General features: G+C 49.2%; 7 protein-coding genes across 7 annotated transcripts; 1 reads left to right on the forward strand and 6 right to left on the reverse strand.

Moving 5' to 3' along the window:
• Positions 1–1,561, forward strand: BDV27DRAFT_138741 (uncharacterized protein). The gene is made up of 2 exons (XM_032069305.1): positions 1–797; positions 856–1,561. Exons 1-2 carry the CDS (start codon positions 50–52, stop codon positions 1,179–1,181), a joined length of 1,074 nt encoding a protein of 357 aa, XP_031920838.1. The 5' UTR covers positions 1–49; the 3' UTR covers positions 1,182–1,561.
• On the reverse strand, positions 1,222–2,465 carry BDV27DRAFT_80506 (putative secretory component protein shr3). Its single transcript, XM_032077639.1, has 2 exons — positions 2,195–2,465; positions 1,222–2,132 (listed from the first exon to the last, which is right to left on the reverse strand). Exons 1-2 carry the CDS (start codon positions 2,238–2,240, stop codon positions 1,510–1,512), a joined length of 669 nt encoding a protein of 222 aa, XP_031920839.1. The 5' UTR covers positions 2,241–2,465; the 3' UTR covers positions 1,222–1,509.
• A 5,835-nt stretch (positions 2,466–8,300) lies between these two features.
• On the reverse strand, positions 8,301–9,044 carry BDV27DRAFT_164219 (uncharacterized protein; the record flags this gene model as incomplete). Its single annotated transcript, XM_032073661.1, has 3 exons — positions 8,301–8,464; positions 8,523–8,722; positions 8,797–9,044. The coding sequence occupies 3 exons, from the start codon at positions 9,042–9,044 to the stop codon at positions 8,301–8,303; spliced, it is 612 nt and encodes a 203-aa protein (XP_031920840.1).
• Positions 9,045–11,597: 2,553 nt separating this feature from the next.
• On the reverse strand, positions 11,598–14,160 carry rim8 (pH response protein PalF). The gene is made up of 2 exons (XM_032077640.1): positions 13,535–14,160; positions 11,598–13,474 (listed from the first exon to the last, which is right to left on the reverse strand). The coding sequence occupies exons 1-2, from the start codon at positions 14,000–14,002 to the stop codon at positions 11,687–11,689; spliced, it is 2,256 nt and encodes a 751-aa protein (XP_031920841.1). The 5' UTR covers positions 14,003–14,160; the 3' UTR covers positions 11,598–11,686.
• A 964-nt stretch (positions 14,161–15,124) lies between these two features.
• Positions 15,125–16,009, reverse strand: BDV27DRAFT_138747 (putative GAJ protein). Its single transcript, XM_032069306.1, has 2 exons — positions 15,908–16,009; positions 15,125–15,816 (listed from the first exon to the last, which is right to left on the reverse strand). Exons 1-2 carry the CDS (start codon positions 15,908–15,910, stop codon positions 15,160–15,162), a joined length of 660 nt encoding a protein of 219 aa, XP_031920842.1. The 5' UTR covers positions 15,911–16,009; the 3' UTR covers positions 15,125–15,159.
• A 205-nt stretch (positions 16,010–16,214) lies between these two features.
• Positions 16,215–18,581, reverse strand: BDV27DRAFT_138748 (hexose transporter protein). The gene is made up of 5 exons (XM_032069307.1): positions 17,974–18,581; positions 17,703–17,908; positions 17,484–17,650; positions 16,636–17,424; positions 16,215–16,585 (listed from the first exon to the last, which is right to left on the reverse strand). Exons 1-5 carry the CDS (start codon positions 18,085–18,087, stop codon positions 16,287–16,289), a joined length of 1,575 nt encoding a protein of 524 aa, XP_031920843.1. The 5' UTR covers positions 18,088–18,581; the 3' UTR covers positions 16,215–16,286.
• A 547-nt stretch (positions 18,582–19,128) lies between these two features.
• BDV27DRAFT_80545 (uncharacterized protein) lies at positions 19,129–20,070 on the reverse strand. The gene is made up of 2 exons (XM_032077641.1): positions 19,830–20,070; positions 19,129–19,779 (listed from the first exon to the last, which is right to left on the reverse strand). Exons 1-2 carry the CDS (start codon positions 19,957–19,959, stop codon positions 19,205–19,207), a joined length of 705 nt encoding a protein of 234 aa, XP_031920844.1. The 5' UTR covers positions 19,960–20,070; the 3' UTR covers positions 19,129–19,204.
• Between the last annotated feature and the right edge of the window lie 1,951 nt (positions 20,071–22,021).

Raw genomic sequence — 22,021 nt, forward strand, 5'->3', positions numbered from 1 at the left:
TTTTTTCTTTCACCTGTCCTCCCCTGTGATATCTCTCACCTATCCCGCCATGTCTCAAGCGCCGCCTTTCACCCCCGATAGTGAGTTTGCCGCCCTCGAGACGCCCCGCGTCTCGACGGGCAGTCTGTCTATCACTGCGTTAGCTCGGTTTGAGTTCGAAGCCGGAAAGGCCAATGAGGGAACGAAGATCTTGATGATTGAATGGGAGGACGACGACTTGACCCGATCCTCCGCTGGCGGTGCCTGGCATGTCTCCTGGGAGGGTAAGCAGGCCGTGCTGCCCGCCGACGAACGGACCAACGACCACACCCGTCGCGTATACTTCCTCCTTCCACCGCATGTGACCATCCCTCCCGTCGTCACCTTATCGTATGAACCCCCGACCACGGAGTCGGCTGCCAACAAGCACTCCCTGCAGCTGAACCCCCTGCCGGCCATCTTCCCGCCGGAATTGGGCGCGGACGGGCGGTCCGCCGGCAAGAAGGGTGTCCTGCACACAATCTGGGCGAAGAAACGGTTGCAGTCGCTGGACAAGGAGATTCGGGAGGAATGTCTCACCAACGCGGAGGGGATTGCCCTACACATGGCGCTGCAGGAGAAGGAATGGATCGAGACGAATTTCGGAGTCGGATCGCATGCAGAGTCGCAGAGGAATTCCATCCAGAGTAATCCTGACCCGCGCTACCCCATGGGGCCGACCACGCCCGTCTCACCCGGTAACGGAGGCAAGCTGGGAGAAAAGCTCAAGGGACTGCGGTTACAGACGGGCCAGCGCGACCTGTCTCCCAGGTCAGATGGTGAGATCCCTACTCTACCCGTTTCCATACAGGAGGACACTTCTACTAACACAGCCAGCAACGACAGCGGCCTCCCACCATCTCCTCTCCCCTATGTCCCCCGACGTCGCCGTGTCGTCCTTCACCTCTTTCCATAACGTCCAGCAGCCGACACCTCAGTCCGATGCGCCGGAACCCGTCCGGACGGTGGCGCATTACCCACCGGAGTCAATCCAAGCACAGCAGAACCGCGACGAGAACAACAACGGGTTCGCGTCGATGAGCACGATCGCGCGCACGTCCAGCGCCGACTCGGGCGAGGACCTCTTCGCCAAGGCGCTGAGTCCGCGATCGCCCGATCTCCCGCGGAGTCCGTTTTCCTTTGCGCCGGAGCGGGTGATGTAGTGCAGTTATGATTTCGTTGGCTCATTTCATTCTCTTATGATTCCCCTACAGCGTGTGACGATCGTGAAACGAGACAGTATGTGTACATAGACAGATAGTAGTAGTACAGAGGATATACTACTATGCGAGCACTTTTACCATGACCCACAAATATCAAAACAGATATATCTCACCCAAGCCCGGCCGCACATACCACCCAACACACAGTATAAAAGTAAAGTAAAGTAAAGTAAAGAAGAATTTCCTATAACTCACACACACTCACAACCCAACCCCACCCATCCATCACAACCACCAAACCACCATCACAAACCCCACCTAACAAGACTCAATTCCTCTTCTTAGCCCCACCCTTCCCCTTCGTCACCCCGGAACTAACCCCCTCAGCCTCCCCTTGCCCAGCAGCAGCAGCAGAAGAAGAGGAAGAAGAAGAAGAAGTCTTCTTCCCCTGCATATCCTCGACCTCCTGCGCATCCTTGCGTTCCGCATACCACTGCCCCGCCTGTAAAACCAACACCCCAATCAACACCAGCGCCAGAATCGTATTACTAGCCGCCAAAACCTTCAACGAATCCTCCCGTCCCAAAATCTGGCCCTTCTCCTCCTCATTATTGGCCAAATCCTCGCCATACTTGCCAGCACTCACCAACCTCAACCCCTTGACGATATTCGCAATGTACACCGTAATACCACACATATAGAGCACCAGCGACGCGCCATCAAAGAGCATATTAGACTCGGAGGGCTTATAGAGTTTCAGGATGAGACCGAGAAGGCCGAGGAAGATGACGATGTGGAGGATACGGGGGATTAGCGGCGGCGAGGCGTGGAGGAAGCGGAGGTGAGCTTCGAAGTAGTCGTAGTGGGTTGGGGGGGTGGGGTGGTTGGACCAGAGGATTGGGTAGTCATAGGGAAGGAGGGAGAAGATGATTCCGAGGAAGAAGGCCGTTGCTGTATTTTCTCTTGAGTTAGTAGGTGTTCTTTTTTGGGAGGGGATTTATTGGAGAGCGTACGGCAGACAATGAGGAAGGTCGCGAAGGACCCGGTTCGGAAGGCCATTTTGCCTTTCTTTTTTTCCTTTCCTTTTCTTCTTTTTCTCTCTTTTTTTTGTTTGTTTCTGGTAAAAGGGGTAGAGAGAGAGATGAAAGGGAGGTGAGATTGAGAGGGAGTGTATACGAGAAAGGCAACCCGGAGAGAAGACGAGGTGGTCGCGACTAATTTATTGCGGTTGGTTTGCGTTTTGCCAAGATTGAATTTCCCCAACCAACGGCCCCGGCTTATCGCCGGTTATCAATGGGATTTTGGGGATTGGGTGGATTTGATTTGATAAGAGGATTGATTAGTTAATTAGTTCGTAGTAGATTATTATGAGAAGGGGATATCGATTGTTATTTCGTATTGAATCAGGTGATTGGCGTGGTTTAGATATACTTTTATATTCTTTCTTGAGGTAAGGTGAGGTTGTATGGGCCGAGGTAAGTGTGGTCTGGGGTTACATTGCGATTTAGGGTGTTGAGTTTATTTACGGGGATGGGGAATTGCATGTTGGGGCTTTGTTTTTGGGGGGTTTCTTTCTTGATTGTTTACTTTTCTTGTCTATCTTCGAGATTGATTGGAGTCGTCATTGATATGACATCCTCTGAACCAAGCACCCAATGAATTATTTACACACAATGATGTCCCTTAATATAGGTCTCTCCTAAAAGAAGCCTTCCACGTTTACCATAGTAGAACTAGAATCTATAAACACACTGAAAAGAGTAATTTGGTCTACATCCGCAGTGCCACGGCGCTGAATGTCCAACGCTGATAGCAATAGAACCCCGAGCAAGAAGCCCTAGCTTAGCTTTCAGTAGGTGCTTTGCGAACCACTATCTTCGTACCGGTTAGGACATGGAAAGCCACGAGCTTTTCGCCTTGATGCGAGATAGCGATTGCTGCATCGGTTTTTCAGGAGCGTCTCATGCAGATATAATGTATTGTACAGTTTCAGTCCCTAACAGCCCAGAGCCTCCAGAAGAGATTTATAACGAAGAGGTTGGTTGATGCACGGCAGCAGGCTTTTCAGTCTTGGTCTTCTTGGAGTAGTAGAGACATCCTCCTCAGCCTTACTCTTCTTGGAGTCCTTGGTAGACTCTTTACCGTCTTCAGACTCAGACTCGGACTCGGATTTGTCGCTGTCATTGCCCCCCCCCCCCCCAAAACAACACCACACTAATGTGTCGATGGAATTTCTCATTAAGATATTCATGGAACTTGGGGCTTTCCGTAGTTTCCTTTAGCTGGCTATATGGTTCGTCCTTTACGATATAGCCATATTGTTAGTTAAGTTATCCGCAATGTCCCACCCAGGTATATATTTACTTCGTGTAGGGTCACATATTTTTCGACTTTGACTATGATAGGCAAGTCCCTAATACTCTATCAAGCAGGTAACCGTAGCTGCCCAGTGCAACTTGGCGAGCTAAGGTTGCTGTCGTTACTCCACAAGCGGTCAATAGGTAATCTAATAGATGACGGATAGCCTGATAATCGTCAACACCCTTGAAGGCATTAGTGTTGTCATTCTTGCATGAGATTGAAAGTGAAAGTGAGTTCGTAAACTGAGGGTAATGTTGAGGAGGACCTGTGCTTCTCCCTTCTCAATTGAATAGTCACAACTACCCCTGAGTTCATATTCAAGTCTTATGGGTTCATAGATTTTGCCTTGCTCATGACCGCGTGCTCACTTCTATCAGTAGTGCGTTGGCTGGCAGTCCCGATGGGAAGAATTAGATATCCTCAATTTTTAAGTGACTTTTGTGATGTACCCATTCAGCACTGCAATGGCTAATTCAGTTACTCACATCGCCGACTTTCCCTTTATATGATAGAAGCAACCGAAAACATTAATAAATTCACACATAAATTTAGATATAGTGACCATCTCTTCAGGTTCATCGATGGCTTTTGCGCAGGGATAACTCCAGAATTCTCCATGCACGCAGGACTAGTGTGTATTCTGCATCTTCTCCACATTGCTTAGCGAGTGCCACTATAGTGGAGAGATACGCTGAAGGGGGTCATTTTTCTCTGATATCTGCTAGGGTGTATGCAGTTTCGTCTAATTGCTCCCTTGCTTGATTTGGTAAAATTCTAAAACGTTTCTCCAGTGCAGAACACCAGTCTTCAATATCGTTTGAGCGGACTAAGCCACGTCTTACTATCGAATCTAACTCGCACTTGATGAAGATGGATTTGTTGTATACGGATCATGATATGGAGACCCAATGATCGGTAAATTGACGTCAATCCATTAAGCATGAGAGTCCCTCCTGTGCCGCATATCCTGAATGACTAGAAGATTATCTGCAAAGTTCCACATATATCTCTGTAGACACAAGGGCTGAGTTTTAACCAGGTGACACCTTTGTCACTGGTTACTGTTCTGATAGTCTTCTTAATAACTTTATCCGAGAGGTCTAGTAAAGCGAGAGGGTAGTAGAATATCTTTACTTACTTTCCTCACTTGCCCGTGGCGGGGAGAGTTATACCTTTATCAGTCCACTCTTCGTCGTCGTCCCTGATTAGAATCTCTTTTAAATCATTGCTGTCAGTTCCATCGTCACTATTACTATCACTAATAACATGGCGGCTTGATCGGTACTGACAGCGCAGCGGATAATGAGAACCATTGGCTCATTATCGGGTACCACGAAATCTGTTAGGTCTTCCTGTTCCCTAGGAACTAATCAGTAACTAGCTACGAACTTATTGAAACAATTACTTGTCATCGGTATTTAATCTTCTCTTTTTCCAGTTTTAAAGAGTGGCTGGATGGTTATATTGGAGAAATGGACAAGTTAGGGCTCTGGTATGCACAGTCTAAGGATTATATTAACCTGTCGCCTTTCATCGGCATATTAAGAAGTAACTATGCGGGAAGAAACTTCAGATCCTTTCTAGCCTCGACAGGAATTTGGGATAGAGATAGGTATCTCGAGAGGAAGTAAAAATAGCGTCCCTAAAGGATATGGAAAGTCGTAGATATTGGCTGTATAATTATCATAGCATTTAATATCATCGACACTTAGCTTGTTGGACAGCCTGAAAGGAGATACAGAGAGTATCCTTCTCTCGGAGCCCAATGCTCCACGTTAAAGGTGTCTTCGTCCTCCGATGCATTCTCGGAACCAGTGGTCTCTGTCTTTTATGAGTATTTCCTCGAGTTCCTGCAGAATTTCCATCTTGACAGGTATATCCTCACCCTTGTCGCCGGCATCTTGAAATTCTTGCTGGACCTCGTAAAGTTGTGGTTCTTTGTCCAGCACTGTGGGTGACGTGCTCAAATGGCAACAAAGCCTCAAGGCAACTTAGATTATCAGAGAAACAAAATATCAGCAACAACCAGACAGACAGACACAAGAGCTCTACACCTGTCCACAGGGAAAGACCCGGAATTGCGACGGGCAGTGCTCCGGAACGAGGCTCGTACTAAGCATCCGGCTGCAGTTCGACCATGCGACAGACTAGCCTGTCTTTGATGCTGCACCCTAAAGAGACTTGCAGCAACTTGGTTCGCCTGACTTAGACTGGGATATATCGTATAATCCAATCCTACCGCGGTCACAACAAATCTCTCCGTGTCGTTGAAAAGATAGTTTTGACCGAAGGCACCCCTAGCGCGGGGGTATTTTTGCTCTAGGATCCACGTCTTCGACTTGGCCTGGATTGTCCGTTCCTCGGAGCGAAAGCATGATACATACAGCTGTTCTACCGTTGAACTGCACCCACCTTACCTTGATAGTATTACTGCCAATAATTCGGTCAATAAGGAACCAAGAAATGACTCCTTCACCGTATTGAGATCGGCAGAACCCTTATCCTAGATGAGGTGTGGATATGGCGACGCAGGCAGATCGCCACCCACGCCGCCAGAGGAACACCTAGGCCGAGGCCTAGGCCAAGTAACAATTCCAACTGAGCCATTAAGTCGGAGAGAGATCTGTACACGACCTCAGTAATCTAGAGCGACTTTGAGTGATATATTCCAGAACATGGACTCCCTGAAAGACCCGAACGGAAGATCATCAGAGATGACGATATATTTCCTTAGTCCTCTACTAGACATAAAAACATATAGGCAAGTTTCAACAGTGGCTCGTAACTTGAAATGGATTCGACATCATTAGGCGACACATCTGGTAGTCGCTTTACGGTTTGAAGACCACCGATTCGATTCCAATTCCATCGCCCTACCCTGAGCTTCGACTGTAGATCCTCCAGGGTCACTGACCGTCTATGCTCAGCTACTGTTCGAATTCACGGTCCCAATCATCGAGCATCTAACTTCCCACTCTGATCGTGGTTCAGGCTCAGACGCCGGAGCAGGATCAGGTTGCCAACCTTCAGAGCGGTACCAATGTCTGGGACCAAGCGCGCATCTTGGGAGTTATAATACTACTGCAATGCACACCACGCTTCCTCCCAACTCCCTGAAAAGTATCATACCATCAGGATGCTTCATCCGTCCTGCAGTTTTGTCCCCACAGTTTTCTCCAGGCTTTTTCCCCTTTCATTTTTCCAGTTCTTCATAGCCGCCTTGCTAGTGGCCTCGTGCTGGGTGGCCGAGCGCAAGTTCAAATTGCTCGCAGCAAGCAATGCGCAATGTCTGTGGAGCCATCGCTAGCGAGTCTAAAGCCCCTAAATCTTTATCCTGGAGTAGCTTCTCGATCTTTTCTCCTCTGCCGCTTTCATTTAGAATATCACTGATGGCGTTGGGCAGGCTTTATTGGTATTCCTTTGGGAGACATAGAGCCTTCTCCATTCTTGTTATATCGCCACTCGACAAGTCTCTGATCAGTCGTTTCTGCCATCTCGCTTTCTGTAGTACTTGCCATGATTGGTTGAAGGGGGGGATCTGACTCGGGCCCACAATTAACATGATCCGCTAAATCAAGGTGTACATGTCTAGGATAAAACCATGCAAGGAAGGGGTAATAAGTACTTCGAAGACAAAGCTTTGTACACCCAAATCATTAAATCGAAGAAACGGTGCCCGTTCTTCTCTGCAATACTTGCCCTTTCTCAAGGCCTCGTTGATCTTCTTCATTCCTTTATTCCAAAGTCGTAAGAGGTTGTTGAACCCAATGTTCGTTTCAAGAAGCCTGTCGGCATACCCAATAACTCACCCACGCTCGCACGTATCATCCTAGATTCTAAGGCCTCCGGTGCTTCCACCTGATCTTCCCAGCGTTAGGCGTAGCACAGGTACCCAGTCTGGTACCTGCCCGCGTTCCGCTCAGGTATCGCCGATGTTGTTTAGAGATGTCCAAGAATGCCGTGATCGGGGCTTCGCTTGTTATCTTGTTCTTTAGCAGCCTTTTTAGGGGTCTCCCGCTTCTTTTGGGCGGATCCTTTGTACTGTCCTGATCGTCCGTGATTTTCGCCTTCTTCTGTGGGCAAGCCATCTTCTTGCTTTTTGAACCTGGGGGGCGGCCCCGCTTCTTCACAGGGTCGTCAGGGTTGTTCTATATGGGAGACCCAATGGTTCCCGATATAACGTCGTCGTGCTTTGACAAGCGTTATGGGTAGCCCCACGCACCACTTACAGAATAGAAGCATAATGCCTCCCCCCAAGCTTCCAGACCTCAATAATCGGCTTGTATGCCCGTCTGGGACTAATTGTAATGCATACCTTCACTGTTGTTTTGGGTGTTTCCAAGTATCCTCTCGTATTAATCGCCAGTCGCAAGACTGACTCTGAGGTTCCAACCTCTAACACGACTGTCCAATCAAAGTCGAATCAAAGCTCAAGGTCAAGGGATAATGTTGCGTCATCCGGTCTATTTTCTGCTGGGCCATCTCTGTTTCTGTTGGACCAATTTAACAGATAAAATCCATCAACCCCACTAGGCTTAACAGTAGCCCTAACACCTCCACCCACCAAAGCCGATGGACAATCTAGTTGTCGATCAGATCAATCCCATCACAAAATACTGGATATATGTGAAATGGCCGGTTGAACACAATCCTCGAAGGTTCCCTATAGGCCTACACACACACTCCAAAAGCTCTCGCCAACTGCCAGCTAGCTGCCGTCAAATGTGGCCATTCTTTCTAAGACAGTTCTGCACTCAATTAACCCTCACGCCCCGGGCCCACTCTGCGGACTACCGCCATTAGGTACACTAAGGGCAGACATTCGTTGCAACGACATGTTTCTGGGGTATAATCCCGGTCAACTATCATAGACCAAACTGATAGGCTGGCGATTAGGAGAGTACGGGTATAGCCAATGAAATCTATTCAACATGATTAATCAGTACATCATCAGGACCGGAGATGGGCATCAGGACTAACCACAAATACAGGCCGGCGTGTAGAGGTGACCGGATGTGACATGGTCAGGGCGTCCAGGAAGGTTGTAGACGAGTGTCTTCGTTACGGCCTTGAAGATAGCAGGCCAATCAAAATTGTTCGCCACGGACATTATCTGCATAGTCACCTCGCGATCAAAGGGACCGTCCCGTAGGCTTGCCATCCATCCGTGCAGTAAACCACTGGGAGAATCAATCGGATAGTAACCTGGGCTTAAAATACATGGTAGGGCCTGCTTTCAAGATCTCCATGATACAATCTGCAGTTATATCCTTCATGCGAACTGTTGTAAGGGTCCTGTGAAAGTAACGAAGCCAGAGCTGTAGTATCAAGGTCCTGGATATCATTATCTGTCTCTTCTTCCCCAGGCCCTAAACAGATAAGCTCATTGTCTCGCACAACCCAGCGTGTCAAGTCGGTGTTATCGCATGACCCTTTATCCTCAGTCTCGTCTGCATCGCTGCCTGTGGTCAGTGAAGTCATCTCGATAATGAGCCCTGCCATGGCCTTGTTGTTGAATTTTTTTTTTTTGTTTTTCTGCAGATAGTATGTATTGAAGCTATCGTCGATGATATATCATATACAAGCACAAAGCGACTCTGTCCCAATCTGCAGGACCTGCCAATGGCTTAATTCCGTACTGCTTTTGACGTAGTTGGAGTAAAGAGATGGATGTTTCGACAATGGTGCTGTAGATTAAGACCCGGCATCCGGGGTTTATCGCTTCGTTAAGTAACGGGGATGCAGATGCGATGGTGGAAAGGTCCACACCTAGAACTGCGGTTTTTGACCGGTACTGCCGTCAACATCGAATTCCGTAACACGGTTAGATTGTAGGGCTGGATAATTGCGATCACCCGCCGGTCTGCCATCTGAAATAGCCACGTTGGTAAACAGTCCACATCTCAAGACCAGGAGTTAACCCATAACATGGCGCATGCTGAGGACTCTCGAAAAAAGTCCTCAATTGATAATCCAAGATTCAGAAAATGACAGGACATGAGCATCTCCTGGGCCATGTAACAGCCATTCGTCGGTTTCCCCATCCTTCCCGAGATATAGACGATTCAAATATATATATATTTTAGAACCCACTGGTAATATCACCACAGTCCAAATACTAAAACAGCGGTACTAATGTACTTGTAGATCCATAATCGAGGATCCTCACGATACCTGTCCAAAGTGTACATCCTAGGCCTCATTCTGGGGGTCGAGTTCTTAAGTTCTTCGTCGGTAGCGTCAGCAGCACCACTAAGGGCCAGGACCCAATGAAGAACCCACTGCAGACGAATGAGCCATATGGGTATCCAGCCAGGTTACTAGTATGAAATTCGAGTATATCCCTTGAGTGGATCTTTTCCCTGATTTCCAAGATTGAACAGGTTGATCATTTCTTCACCGTTCGTTACACTTAAGGAAAACTTGCAGGGGACAGAGGTACGGGGTCCATTGATATTCTGGAATCCCTACTGCTGCTGCTCCAAAGGCTGCTGCTCTTGTTGCAGCTGCTGTTATTCCTACTCCTAGAATACCTCTTGCTACTGTCTGCTTTCCTATTATCATGGGTTGGTCGTGACAGGTAACTGGTGACAACTCGGGAAGTTGACCCCCTAGTTTCTGCCAGAAGGAAGATTACTGCACCCTCCTGCAAATTCCTCAAAACTCTTGATCCGGTATTTCTTGGCCGTTTCTGTCTTTTCGAGTATAAGATTGAACTTTCCGAACTCGGTGTGTGTAATGGACTTAACAGCATCATCGCGTTCTCAACGCTTTGACGGGCCTCTATGTCCCGCTCTCCTGAATACTCCGGCAGAGGAAGGAATATAGGGGGAGAGGGGGAATCATAACTGGTGAAGGGGGTAGAGGAGCAGGTACCCTGTGCATGAGTCGACACTACCTAGCTCAGTACTCACCCTTCCCAGTGACTAAGTACGTCTCCCTAACTCAGGAGGCCACTGGGACAATACACCCTGCCAAATGGCGTTTATGTGCCAACGGTATAGACGAGACATGGATGTCTTGTCTGGATCAACAGTGGTTGGTTTCAGTGATTGGTTTCGCCCTTCTACTCATAGTAGATTTATGCACCCACGACAGACAGACTGCCATTTCGAGTAATGCTTTGACTATTGACATTTTTGAAACGTTCCAAGATGTTCAACTACTCAATCGATGTTAGCCTAGCCATCCTTGAATCAGGAGTCAAACACTTACTCAGATACTCAATTCACAGGGTACAGCGAGACTTTTATAATAACAGACAGCATCGTCAGCAAGGTTGCGGAACAATGAGCTCTTGCGTTTGTCTGTTGCCTTTCAAGTGCCAATAAAGTGCTCTCACCAGGAAGCTATAATCCACAATGTCGTCAATGATTTCTGAATCTGACACCGCTGATTAAAGTTCGCCCTGTAGTCTAAACTTGGCTTTGGTATGGTCCTAGATCTCCAGGGACCTTGTATGTTCAGGGCATTGGAAAAACGAGATCGGTATGTTGTCCGATGTTTCACGGTTAGGGTTTGTAAGGAACGTCCCTTTCTTTCCTATGTGAGGGAGGATGGGGTGCTCTTAAGGCCTAGTTCTCTTGGGATGAAGGTGTTGACCTCTCAGCTAGGTTATTATAGGGAGGGTTTTTGATTGAAGTTCGGAGTTGAGTGTAGGGTTTAATATGCAAGGTCACAATAGCTATGGTTGATGTGTAGGTTCTATGGACAGTGTACAACTTGGGTAGATGATGTGGTATGAAGAATCGTGCGAGTAAATCCTACAAGGACAGGTCATATGGACAAAGTATTCCATTAATTCAGGTTCTTCACCTAGGGTATTCGTCGTGAATTATATAAGTGAAGCGTGTAGTCGAACTATCTTTTGTGAAGAAAGCTACCCATACAGGATAGAGACAGTGAAGATGTATGCTATACGATGTATCCACTCCAGAACAGATAGCCTGCCGCTATGCCAAACCTAACGCCGATATCTACTTCCTCTGGGGAAGCCCTGTTCTCAGACAATAAGAAATATAGTATAGGATAAATAGACCTCAAAAATCATGCCAACATGGTGGTATCTCCGGGTTAACCCAACCGTAAATGCAAATAAATCTCATAAAGAAAATCAAAGAGTATCACTATCCCGTCGTGTCGTGCTACCGTTGATAGCGCGGCAATGACTCGTCTCCATGTGCATTGCCACCAACCAGCTGGTGATCCCCTTCGTCGTGGAAGACGGGGGCGCTCGGCCCATCGACGGTATTGCTATGGGAAGGAGCGTTTTCATCAGGTGCACTCGCCTCCATCAGTAACCGTTGTCGCTCGAGCTCGTGCTTGTCATCGCCTGGTGCGGAAGGCTGGCTCATAGTACTGCTGCCTGGTACAACTGTTTGAATTGATTCGGCCGACGTCAACATTTGCGGCACCGTGTTCTCGGTTGGTGTGGGCAAATGATGGTAGCCGTTGATGCGATCATCCTCGGGGAGCACCGGAGCCGTGGGAACATCAGTCGACGGTCCGGCTTCCGCCTCATTCGGCGGTTGACTCGGAAGTAGCATCTGCTCGGCGTGCCGCATGCGTGCCTTTTCGTCTGTCGGTTCTTCCGAATGAGGAGTCGATACAATCTCGCCCAATGACTGGTACTGCGGCTGAGACTCCTCCCCATACTCCGGCCAGAACAGCTCCTGCGGCCCATACTCTTCCGGCGACGGATATTCGGATTCTCCATTGGGCACGGAGTGCTGATCTCCCGGCCAATGCTCGCCATCCCCCTGAGCATGTCCGCCAGAGGACTGCAGGTCCGAACTCCCCGCGGCCGAGGAGGCGCGCCGCGGTTGGTTGTTCCGGCGATGGGAATCCCTTGTCCCAATCACCACCTCAAAGGCGACGGCGACGACACCTTTCTCCCGCCGGATTTGATCGGTGTCTAGGATATTCCCCGCCCAATTTGCCGTGATGGCATTGCTATTGGCATCAATCGCATTCAGGACCTTTCCGCTGGGCGAATAATTACTGCCGGAAGTGACCAAGTTGAACCGCGGCAAGAACCGCTCGGGAGAGGTGAGCTTGCCGCGAAGATCAACGACGACCTCGACATAGTAGCGGAAATTAATCATACTTCCCGGGGTACGCGTGATGGTGGGGAAGGTATCTTCGGGGATGCGGATGGAAGTCTTCACGATCGCCGTTAATGTGGTGGGATCGACCACCAACGGGGCGAACGTCTGCGCCAAGTCTTTCCGGAAGACACTGCTGGTCCGGCTGGTGCCAATCGTCAGACCGCCCAATCCCGTTCGGGATCGCGGATAGATGTCCTCATAAACGGGCTTCTTCCCATTCGCGGAGGACCCAACAGGAATCGATGGATGCAGGTCAATCCGCCCTTGACGGTAGAGTGTGATGATAATCCCATGCGCACTGCGCACCTGTTTGCAATGGTTAATGGTGACTTTGATAGGTAGTGTATCTCCGGGGAGCACGCCCGCGCGCAGAACCTCCGTTTTAGCCGTGATGGTCTTATCTCCTAAGGAGGGCGTGAGACTGCGCGCTTCACTATTTCGCAATCCAGTGCCGGCCGACGAGCTCGGGTCACTTGCGAGCTGGAAGCTGTGACTGCTGTTGCTCAGCCGACTCGACGAGCTGACGTTGCTGGGAGCGGGACTTAACGGAGGGCGGTGATCCGAACCCGCCGCGCCACTGACCGAAGCATCTACCGACGTTGAATCCGGTGCCGCATCCGAGCTCGTCGACTTCGCCTTTGCCTTCGATCGTGTGCGCTTCGAGACCGGCTCCAGGGTCACGACACGGGCTTTCGGTGCGGGAAAGGGAGCAATATCGATATTCTCCATGAGGTTCACGCGGCGGCGGCAAGAAACAGTGGGGTTGATGGTGGTAGGTTTTGTTAGGGTGGACGTAAGCATATATGCAATGGTGCCTCGTTCGAACTAGACGCCGCATCTGTTAGCGAATGGGGGAAACCTGCGCGAGCCACAGTGGATACGCACACTGATGCTACTGGGGAGAGCATATGGCGGAAAGACCATCTCAAAGCGAAACTTGTAGATGCCCTCCTTAAGCCGGCCCTCTCCGCAGAGGACGACCTCGTCCTCGAACAGAGTGGCCAGCCCATTGCCCAAGTATTCCGCCCCTCGGCGCCCGCGCCCAGGCCCGAGAAATCCCACATCTGGGGCCGTCTCCCCAGACGGAACTGTATTCTTAAACACCTTGACATAACCATGTAAAGAAACCACGAGATGTGTAATGCGAAGGGGACGAGCGACGGTAAGGACGACGGTTCCCTTGATCACATCCCCAGGAAAATATGAACGCCAGGGGTCGTCGGGCTCGATGTAGAAGTCAGTAAGGCTGCGATTGCGCTGACCGAGTGACGAGCGAAACTTGTGTAAGAGAGAGCTGCGATTCCGACCGAGCGGCGACGAGGAGGGTTGAGCGGGGGGAGAGTTGACGGACATGACCCACAGTCACACCTCCCTCAGTCCATACACGAGTGGAGGTGCTAGTTGGTAAGAGGAAGAGAGAAAGCGGAAAGAGAAACGAAGAGGGGCGACAAAGAAGGGCAGGATCAGGGAGGGGAGGAATGCAAGACTAGAGTCAACTTCAATATCCACAATATCGAACGACCAACCAGAGACAACGAAATCGGATGAGCGGACAAGCAAGGGGGATAAATGGTGAGCCCGTTATGGCTAAAGGACTGTTCCAAATTCTCCGGTGCAGCCCAGATAAGGCCGTGTAAATGAATCAATGACTGATCGATATTAACAACCAAATGAGACCAATCGATCGCTCGATCAATCAGTCTGCCAGTCGGGAGTTTCGGGCAATCAATCCCACCAGACCCAATGTCAGCGTCGGGCGCAAATGCCGACGGGGAAAACAAACACGCGACCGAGTAATGCTTGTTTTTTTGTCTAGTGCTTCCGTTTTCCGTTTCCCTTGCTTGTCCCTCCAATCTAGGAATTGCACACGCGATAGGGGAACGTCGGAAAAGGGATCCTATGTACAACGACGAGTCGGACGGAGGGGGTTGACGGCAAAGCGACTGAGAGAAAGAGGGGGGGAGAGAGAGGCGCAGGAGAGTCACGAGAGGAGATGACAGGTCCGCATCATTGAGAGAGAAATGGCAAGAGGGTCAAATATCGCCCTCAGCCCCGGAAGTACAGATTGCCGGAAGTGAGGGAGGGAGAGAGAGAGAAGGGGAGAGAAGCAGACGAGACGAGGATTCAATGCGGGATCGTAGGTCGAAGGCCAATGGAAGGAGAGGGCCGGGCAGGTCGGAAAGCGCCCGGTCTGCAGGAGGACTGTCGAGTGATTTGTTGGGATGCACGGCGAGGAGTTTTGGTGGAGTTGAAAAGCGAGGGAAATGAGTTCGCGATAAGCCAGAGGGCGGAGAAGTGGAAAAGCCAACGAATTCGCGTGGCCCGTCAGTCAAGCTTTTGTTCTCATGGGCTTTGAGACTTGGCGCCTCCACACCTGTCGATTTTAGAGTTACGTATAAATAATAACTACCCGTTTATTTGAGTGAGTGAGTGAGTGAGTACAGTATGTATGTATGTGTATCCTCAGTAGACATACATACATCAATACATAAATAAATCGGTTTACTAAATCATTCCCACTCGCGCAATCCTTCCCCTTCCACATAATCCTCCCCGTAACATTCCCTCTGCAACATCTCCATCGCCTCCCGATCGCCTTCGACCACTTTCCTCACAAACCCTTCCAAGACGTAGATATTATCCGTCCACATCTGCGCCTCCCGCTGAAACTCCTGCACCTCATCCTTCATCTCCTGGATCCCCTTGCCCCCATCCATGCTCGCTGACACAGCCAACCACTCCTTCCGTAAGCGCTGACACTCCTTCTTTAACTCCGTATATCCCCGGGTCAACCTCTCTCGCTCACCGGGTTCCAGCGCCTTCTCATCATCCTCGATCGCCCGTTTCCTGACCGCCAATTGTCTGTCCAGTTCCTCGTTACTGCTCCGTACCCGATCCACTTCTTTCTGCAGCTGTTCCACCTTTTGCTCCCGTTCCCTCTTCTCATCCCCACTGAAACACCAGTACCAGTTCCCACTTCCAATCTTCTCCACCCGGATCTGGCCCTCATCAGCCAATTCGTGCAGGTACTCTTTCACTTGCAGGCCGTTGATCGACGCGATCGAGGGGAGCATCTTCTCCAGCTCTTTAAGCGTGTGGCAGGTGCCCGTCGAACGGAGGTGGGAGACAATCCGCGCTTGTTTTTCGGCTTTGGTGAGTTTGCGAGGCTTTTCTTTAATTAGTTTGATGCGGTTGATGGGTTATTGCGTTGTGTTAAGACGGTAAATGATGGGGTTTTGCCTAGAGTAGTGGACGTACCATGGAGTGAGTTATTTAAGGTAGCCTGGGAGGTCGAGATTCGGTAAGTATTAGGTTATTAAGGGTACAACTGATGTCAGTTCGATGGGGGGCTGAGGTTCAGATTACCTCTCAATACCAGTAGAGTAGAAGGACAGAATACGTTCAATCTATAAGACAGTCGATGTCAGGTGCAGTCACCTGGTTCCAATTCCAACTCGTGATCATCTACCTTACATACCCCAGAGAAGAGAGGGAAACCCTAGTCCACATACGCCAAAGCAGTCGCTACATTAATTGCAGGTAGGTTGTATACAACAGAGAATGAATCGAAGTCCCAGAGATCCCCACCGAACAACACCAATTACTAGGTACAATAACCACCATGAAGAGACCATTCTCAAACCTTCGACTCACTCACGCGACCCTGATCCTTCTTTGTATCACTAGTCGGGACGACCTCCTCAACATGCAGTGTATCTACCAGCTCTCGAGCTTTCTCAGTGGCGGCAGCACCGCCGACCATGGCGGTCTCCCCGTCGAAGTATCGAGCGATTTCCTCTAGCGGGGTATTACGTGTCTCAATGTAGAAGAACCAGACCACTACCAGCTCGACGGCAAGCCATACACAGTAGAAGATGTAGTACTTCCAGCCAATGTTATCGAGGGCGATGGGGTTGATGTACTGATTGAAGAAAACTGTCAAGTGTCAGCGACCAGCATACGATGAGAGAATCACGGGTACTTACGCGCGGCATCAATGCAGAGCCACACCATTGTCATACCCTTGGCGCGGATACTGTACGGGAGGATCTCCACCGTGTAACCCACCAGAAGACCCGACCAAGCAATGTTGTAAAACACATAGTAGATGTAAATCATGGCGACCACCGCATTCGCCGCCCCCGACGCCTTGCTGATATCATAGCGAGCGGAGCAGATGGTCCACACGATGAACGCCACCAGCATGCCGGCCGTCGAGGTGAGGAAGAGCCTGCGTCGCCCGATCTTGTCAACAAAGAAGCACATCGTCAAAGCCACGATCAGGTTGAGGATCTGGAGACAGCCGTTGATCAAGTTCTGCTCCACGGAACTGGTGTATCCGACTGATTCAAGAATTTTGGCAATATAGTAGGACACCAGGCCGTTGCCGGACCATTGAGAGAACAGACCGGCCGTGATACAGATGATAAGCCGGTGCCGGTTGCCCTTGGTGCGGATCAGTTCCATCCAGCTGTTGCTTTCGAACTCCTTCTCTAGCCGAATGGTCTCCTTGATCTCGTGCATCTCCAGCTGAACCACTTCGTCCTCTTGGTCGCCATTGGCGTGGCAGTCCGCCAGAACTTTAAGAGCCTGCTCGTGTTTGCCTTTGTAGATGAGGAATCGAGGTGATTCGGGAACAAACCAGATGAAGATGATTTGAAGGACCGACGGCGCAGCCTGGACGATTGTCGGAGCTCTCCAGGACCAGTTGTTCGAAATATTGTTGGTGCCGAAGGTGAGCCACGCCGCGACAATGGCGCCCAAATACCACGTGGCTGTACCTTGTTAATCGAAACGCACAAGAGGACTTGACTTGGGATGCAGAGACACATACTATTATAGATTGTGGTGAAGATGGCACGGTGCTGGGTGTGCACCAGTTCGGTGATCAATAGGGGAGAGGCGCCGTGGGCAATGGCGACGCCGAAACCGATCAGGAATCGAGCTGCCAAAAACATGCCGTAATTGGTACTAATGCTCTGAAGGACAACTCCCAAGATCCTAACGTATTATGAGCACCCGAGCGGTAACTCTGGTCGGGACAAGAACCTACATGACCAAGCAACCGATCAAGATACCCATCCGACGTCCCAGCAGATCAGCAGTGTACGGCACGACTGGTAGAGCTGCTAGGGATCCCAGGGACATGATGGCACTCAGTATTCCCAGAAGAGAGCCACCGGGATGATTGAAGTATTCCTGCCAGGGTTCGAGGGTTTGGAGACCGTTCATCATGGATCCATCGTAACCATTCGTGGCCTTTTCAGGATGCGTGATGAGCAGGAGTTCGCATGATATACTGCTGATGAACCAGGAGAACATACCGCCGTCAGAACCACCATTCCCAGACAGATGTAGGTCTTTCTCATTCCTGGATTCTTCCACCATGTCACCTTGGGGAACTGCCGACCGGCAAGCTCGAAGGTGTCTGAACCCATTGTGCATTCAGTAAAAGGGGTCAGTCGTTTGGCAAATGAGTCTCTACGACCGAGTTGAAGACACACGTTCGTACCCTACAACAGTACATCGCATGCGGGGGGAAGGCCACCTTAAAGAACTACCATATTCTACAGCGTTTCAACCGGTCATTTTCCCGTCTATCATACTTAGACAAACGCTACAGTACATTGTCCGGCTAAACTGCTAGGGACATAGGAAAGCGTGTCCAATGGGGTTTCGCGAGACACGAGGAGATTAGATCGACCGGCAGGTCCCCATAGGGCATGGGGGATCTGGCCTCGAGCTCAATGCCGGCAAGCAAGTGTGCCAGAGCTGTACAGGCTCGGCGGGCCGAAAATAACACAACGTAGAACTAGATGATTCGTCCAAAGGACTCGCCAAGGCGACTGTCGTACGGGATGAGAAGCAAGCACATTGATTTCAGGCTAATTGTTTGGAATGCACCCCAGAAACAAAAAAACAAAAAAAAAAAAAGAGAGGACAATGCCAAAGGAAGTCCGGGGCTGAGGGACCAGTATGGTAGCGGTGGCTCACGTCCGGGGAATTTAAGGACGGCCTAGCGTCCGGTCCTCCAATCGAGACGGGCTTCCAAGCCGGAACGAGTAATGGCCAAGCCTCTAGCTTCTGCCTCTTGAGACTTAAATGATTTTGAGACCATGATTGCCGAGGATATTCGTCAAAAACCAATAAGTGGAAGCCAAGCCAGGTGCCGAAGGATCAAAACCTCCCATGCTTGACCATGGTTAACCGAAGAGGTCAAATACTCCCCACAACTTTCTTTTACAGGAATGGGGGGGTAAATGACTCGTCGTTGCCAGTGTCATTTGACAGGCGATACGCCACAGAATGCCCCAGCTCGTTTCCAAGGGTCATAAGGGGCTGGTCTGTTGGAAGGCATACCCCTATTGGTGGATCAATTGGTTGGGGGTCGAGAACTTTGTAGCGCATCACGAACAGCCAATCTCTTTTTAAACGCCACAAAGGTTCAGATCACGGGGCCAATATATGATCTGATGCCCCGAAAAAAAAGTTAAGCTTGGTATTAATTGCACGGTATATTCATGCACCTGCCACCTGGCACAAGGACTCCGCGGCTCACTCCGCATCAGTCGTAGAGGCTGTCCGGACCAGTCGCGGCTTTTTTGTTCGCTTCTTCTTCTGTTTCCTCACGATCGTCCCTAGTTCGTCCCCCGAGCTTGCCAGAATGCTACTTCGACCAGTATTTGCCCTTTTACGGCCGACGCGCCTCGCAGTCTGGGACTGAGATTGATCTTCTTCGCTTTGTATATCCTCCCCCTCTACCAGGACTAAATCGCCCGTTTGGCCTAGAGATTCCTTCGCCATCTCCTCCATCAGTATGCCCATAGCAATCAGCGCCGTTTCATCCATGCTTTGGTAGTCATCCTGGCCGCGATCAGGCGTCGCGTAATCGTAGTAGTCAGCCGAGTAAGCATGAATAGCTTCTAGCAGGTCGGAACTAGGGAGCGGACGGTCGGACGGAAGCAATTCATGGGCAAAATAAAAGTCGTTCTCCTCGTACCGAATCGGTGCATTTTGCCGACGAAAGAGAACTTCTTCCGGACGGACAGGTCGAAAATTAGAAGACGCCGTGTCACGGTATCGCGAGGTGTAAGGTAGTAGTGGAAGAAAACCGTGTGCATTTATCCGGCCTAGATTCAATCAGAACAATTCTTTTGAAGCCCGGGTTGGTCACCCTAACCAGCTACGGCATCGTAGACAGTTGCTTGTCGCTTCTGTCGTCTGAAAGAGGGCCCCTCGGAATGGTCGTCCTCGTCCTCGGGAGTTTGGAAAGAGTTTTGGCTTGAGTCAAGCGACTTTCTGTGCGACATTGGTGATTTGGCTGCGCCTTTGTATTGCCCATACGCTTACACCCAAGCCTCTAGGAGTACCTATCGCGATTGCACTTCGAGTCGTTTAATGTAATTCTTATCGCCAGACTCGCATCTGTCACTGTCGCTGATCACGTGTTAAACAATAGGTAATTAAGCTGCTGGCGCTGATAAGAAATTTCTCTTATCGCCTTTGACATCCACTAAACCCAATCAGTCGTACAGCTGGCAGATTGAATTTTTGAACGTTTTCGCAGAGGCCGCCTTGAATGTTCGATATTTTGGAGGGTCTCTATCGTAAGGTACCTGTCATCGCCTAGAATTCAAACTTTAGTGATTACATGTAGTCTACTGGACTACTAATTATGCACAACCAATTTTAGAGCCAAAATGCCTCATTCCATATCGAGATCACGTGGTCATTCCTACAGCCGTTTGTACCAAGTTTAAGTTATGAAAATAATAAGACTTGGATGGTCAGATAGACTTGAAATACATGTCTTAATTTAGAGGAATCGAATAACTGTACAAGAGAAATGCATAGCCTCATGGTGAGCTACTCCTGCGTGTACTGTGCATACGTACATATGGCCATATCCTCCCAGCCTATTGACCAAGTCACAGCCCCAGTTTGTGTATGTGTCTGTGGCCACCAGAAGAGGCAGAGTGACATATCCCCTAATTAGTATCGATATTTCAATTTGCCAAGCACTATAAAACGAAATTGGAAAACTTCTCCTTCTGAAACTCCCCAAACAACAACCCCAATTGCGGGGTCCTCCACTGGTCTGAAATAGATATGCACCATTTCCAGACTCTGCAGTATCTCTGCAAATCTGTGGATGTTCTAACAATAGCACAGTTGATCAGGTAGCTTTGCAGAGTGCCCTAACTGATATTGCAACCATTGGTAGGATTTGTAAAATAGCAGAAGTTATAATCAGGTTTAGCAGAGACCAATCGAGGTTAAACATGGCAGTGATCACCCAAGCAGTGAACATACACAGCTCAAGGTTTAAATTGTTAGTAATTTTGGATCTGCATTTTACTTCTACTGTCCCTCTTCAGCTGTTCCAAGGTAGGGCACATTAGTTGCCCGATATGAGGTAAAGGATAACAGTGCAATAGATAAATTACAGTAGATCTCAACTTGATAAGACTGTTGCAATGGATTGTGCCTCACCTATCTATGGTCCCTGTCCCTGTATATCGAGAACTCATTGCTTATTCTCATACTAGTATATACCTTCTTGTTTCTTTCTTTCTTCCCAGATCAAGTACAGAATATCGTCTAATATAAATCAGTTATTTTACCTACATCTTCAGATACATAAAAGGTTCGACCAGGAGGGCTGTGATGGCTCTGCTGATCGTAGAACATATATATTGTGCACCGTCTGGACCTTGTTTGCTACTACCATTTTGTCTGTTTTAATAGAATACGATATCTTATATAGATCAAATATAACAGGAGAAATTATTTTCGTGTTATGATAGCTGAAAACATATTGTGGACTTCAACTCGCTTGGGACAAAAGTACGACACAAGCGCGAGGATCTCCACCAGTAGAACAACTGAACTGCAACCAAGGGGTCAAGCTGCAGCTAGCTATGCACTTACTTAACCGAACAATGTATGCATTTGTATGAGGGTTTTATGTTACATTCCCATGTTGGGCTAATGCAGAAACTATGCACATATATTCAGAGAAGAGGGGAAGTTTAAGCCCAAACAGCCAAAAGCACTCCAAGCCTTGCAGCTATTCAGGATGCAGGAGGTGTGGACAATCCATGTCCCATGATCGCGTTTATACCCAACAATCGAGTGACTCATTGTCACAGCATAGCCAGATCGCATGCCACGTAAGTTGTACCTAGCTTCAGAGAGTCCAGGTTTGTCATTGTGTGAAGGTGTTATCGATTGATGGTATCCATATGAGCCTCCTTGTGTATATATTTACTACAATTCTTCACTTGAATGAAGTCAAATCAAACAAGCCACTCTAATTCTGTGGGAAATTCACTGGGCAATTCTCGACTTTCTTGATATCGTTGGATTTTC

Source organism: Aspergillus caelatus (assembly GCF_009193585.1).
Source record: "Aspergillus caelatus strain CBS 763.97 unplaced genomic scaffold BDV27scaffold_404, whole genome shotgun sequence".
Taxonomy (NCBI): domain Eukaryota; kingdom Fungi; phylum Ascomycota; class Eurotiomycetes; order Eurotiales; family Aspergillaceae; genus Aspergillus; species Aspergillus caelatus.

Excerpts from the sequence above, each read along its gene's own strand:
- BDV27DRAFT_80545 (XM_032077641.1), bottom strand. The coding sequence starts at position 19,959 with ATGTCGCACAGAAAGTCGCTTGACTCAAGCCAAAACTCTTTCCAAACT. Across the intron at positions 19,780-19,829 it reads TGTCTACGATGCCGTAGCTG|GCCGGATAAATGCACACGGT; the intron begins GTTAGGGTGACC and ends GATTGAATCTAG.
- BDV27DRAFT_138748 (XM_032069307.1), bottom strand. The coding sequence starts at position 18,087 with ATGGGTTCAGACACCTTCGAGCTTGCCGGTCGGCAGTTCCCCAAGGTG. Across the intron at positions 17,651-17,702 it reads TTGATCGGTTGCTTGGTCAT|GATCTTGGGAGTTGTCCTTC; the intron begins GTAGGTTCTTGT and ends ATAATACGTTAG. Across the intron at positions 17,425-17,483 it reads CTTCACCACAATCTATAATA|CCACGTGGTATTTGGGCGCC; the intron begins GTATGTGTCTCT and ends AACAAGGTACAG.
- BDV27DRAFT_138741 (XM_032069305.1), top strand. The coding sequence starts at position 50 with ATGTCTCAAGCGCCGCCTTTCACCCCCGATAGTGAGTTTGCCGCCCTC. Across the intron at positions 798-855 it reads CCTGTCTCCCAGGTCAGATG|CAACGACAGCGGCCTCCCAC; the intron begins GTGAGATCCCTA and ends TAACACAGCCAG.
- rim8 (XM_032077640.1), bottom strand. The coding sequence starts at position 14,002 with ATGTCCGTCAACTCTCCCCCCGCTCAACCCTCCTCGTCGCCGCTCGGT. Across the intron at positions 13,475-13,534 it reads CTCTCCCCAGTAGCATCAGT|TTCGAACGAGGCACCATTGC; the intron begins GTGCGTATCCAC and ends TGCGGCGTCTAG.
- BDV27DRAFT_80506 (XM_032077639.1), bottom strand. The coding sequence starts at position 2,240 with ATGGCCTTCCGAACCGGGTCCTTCGCGACCTTCCTCATTGTCTGCC. Across the intron at positions 2,133-2,194 it reads GACCTTCCTCATTGTCTGCC|CAACGGCCTTCTTCCTCGGA; the intron begins GTACGCTCTCCA and ends GAGAAAATACAG.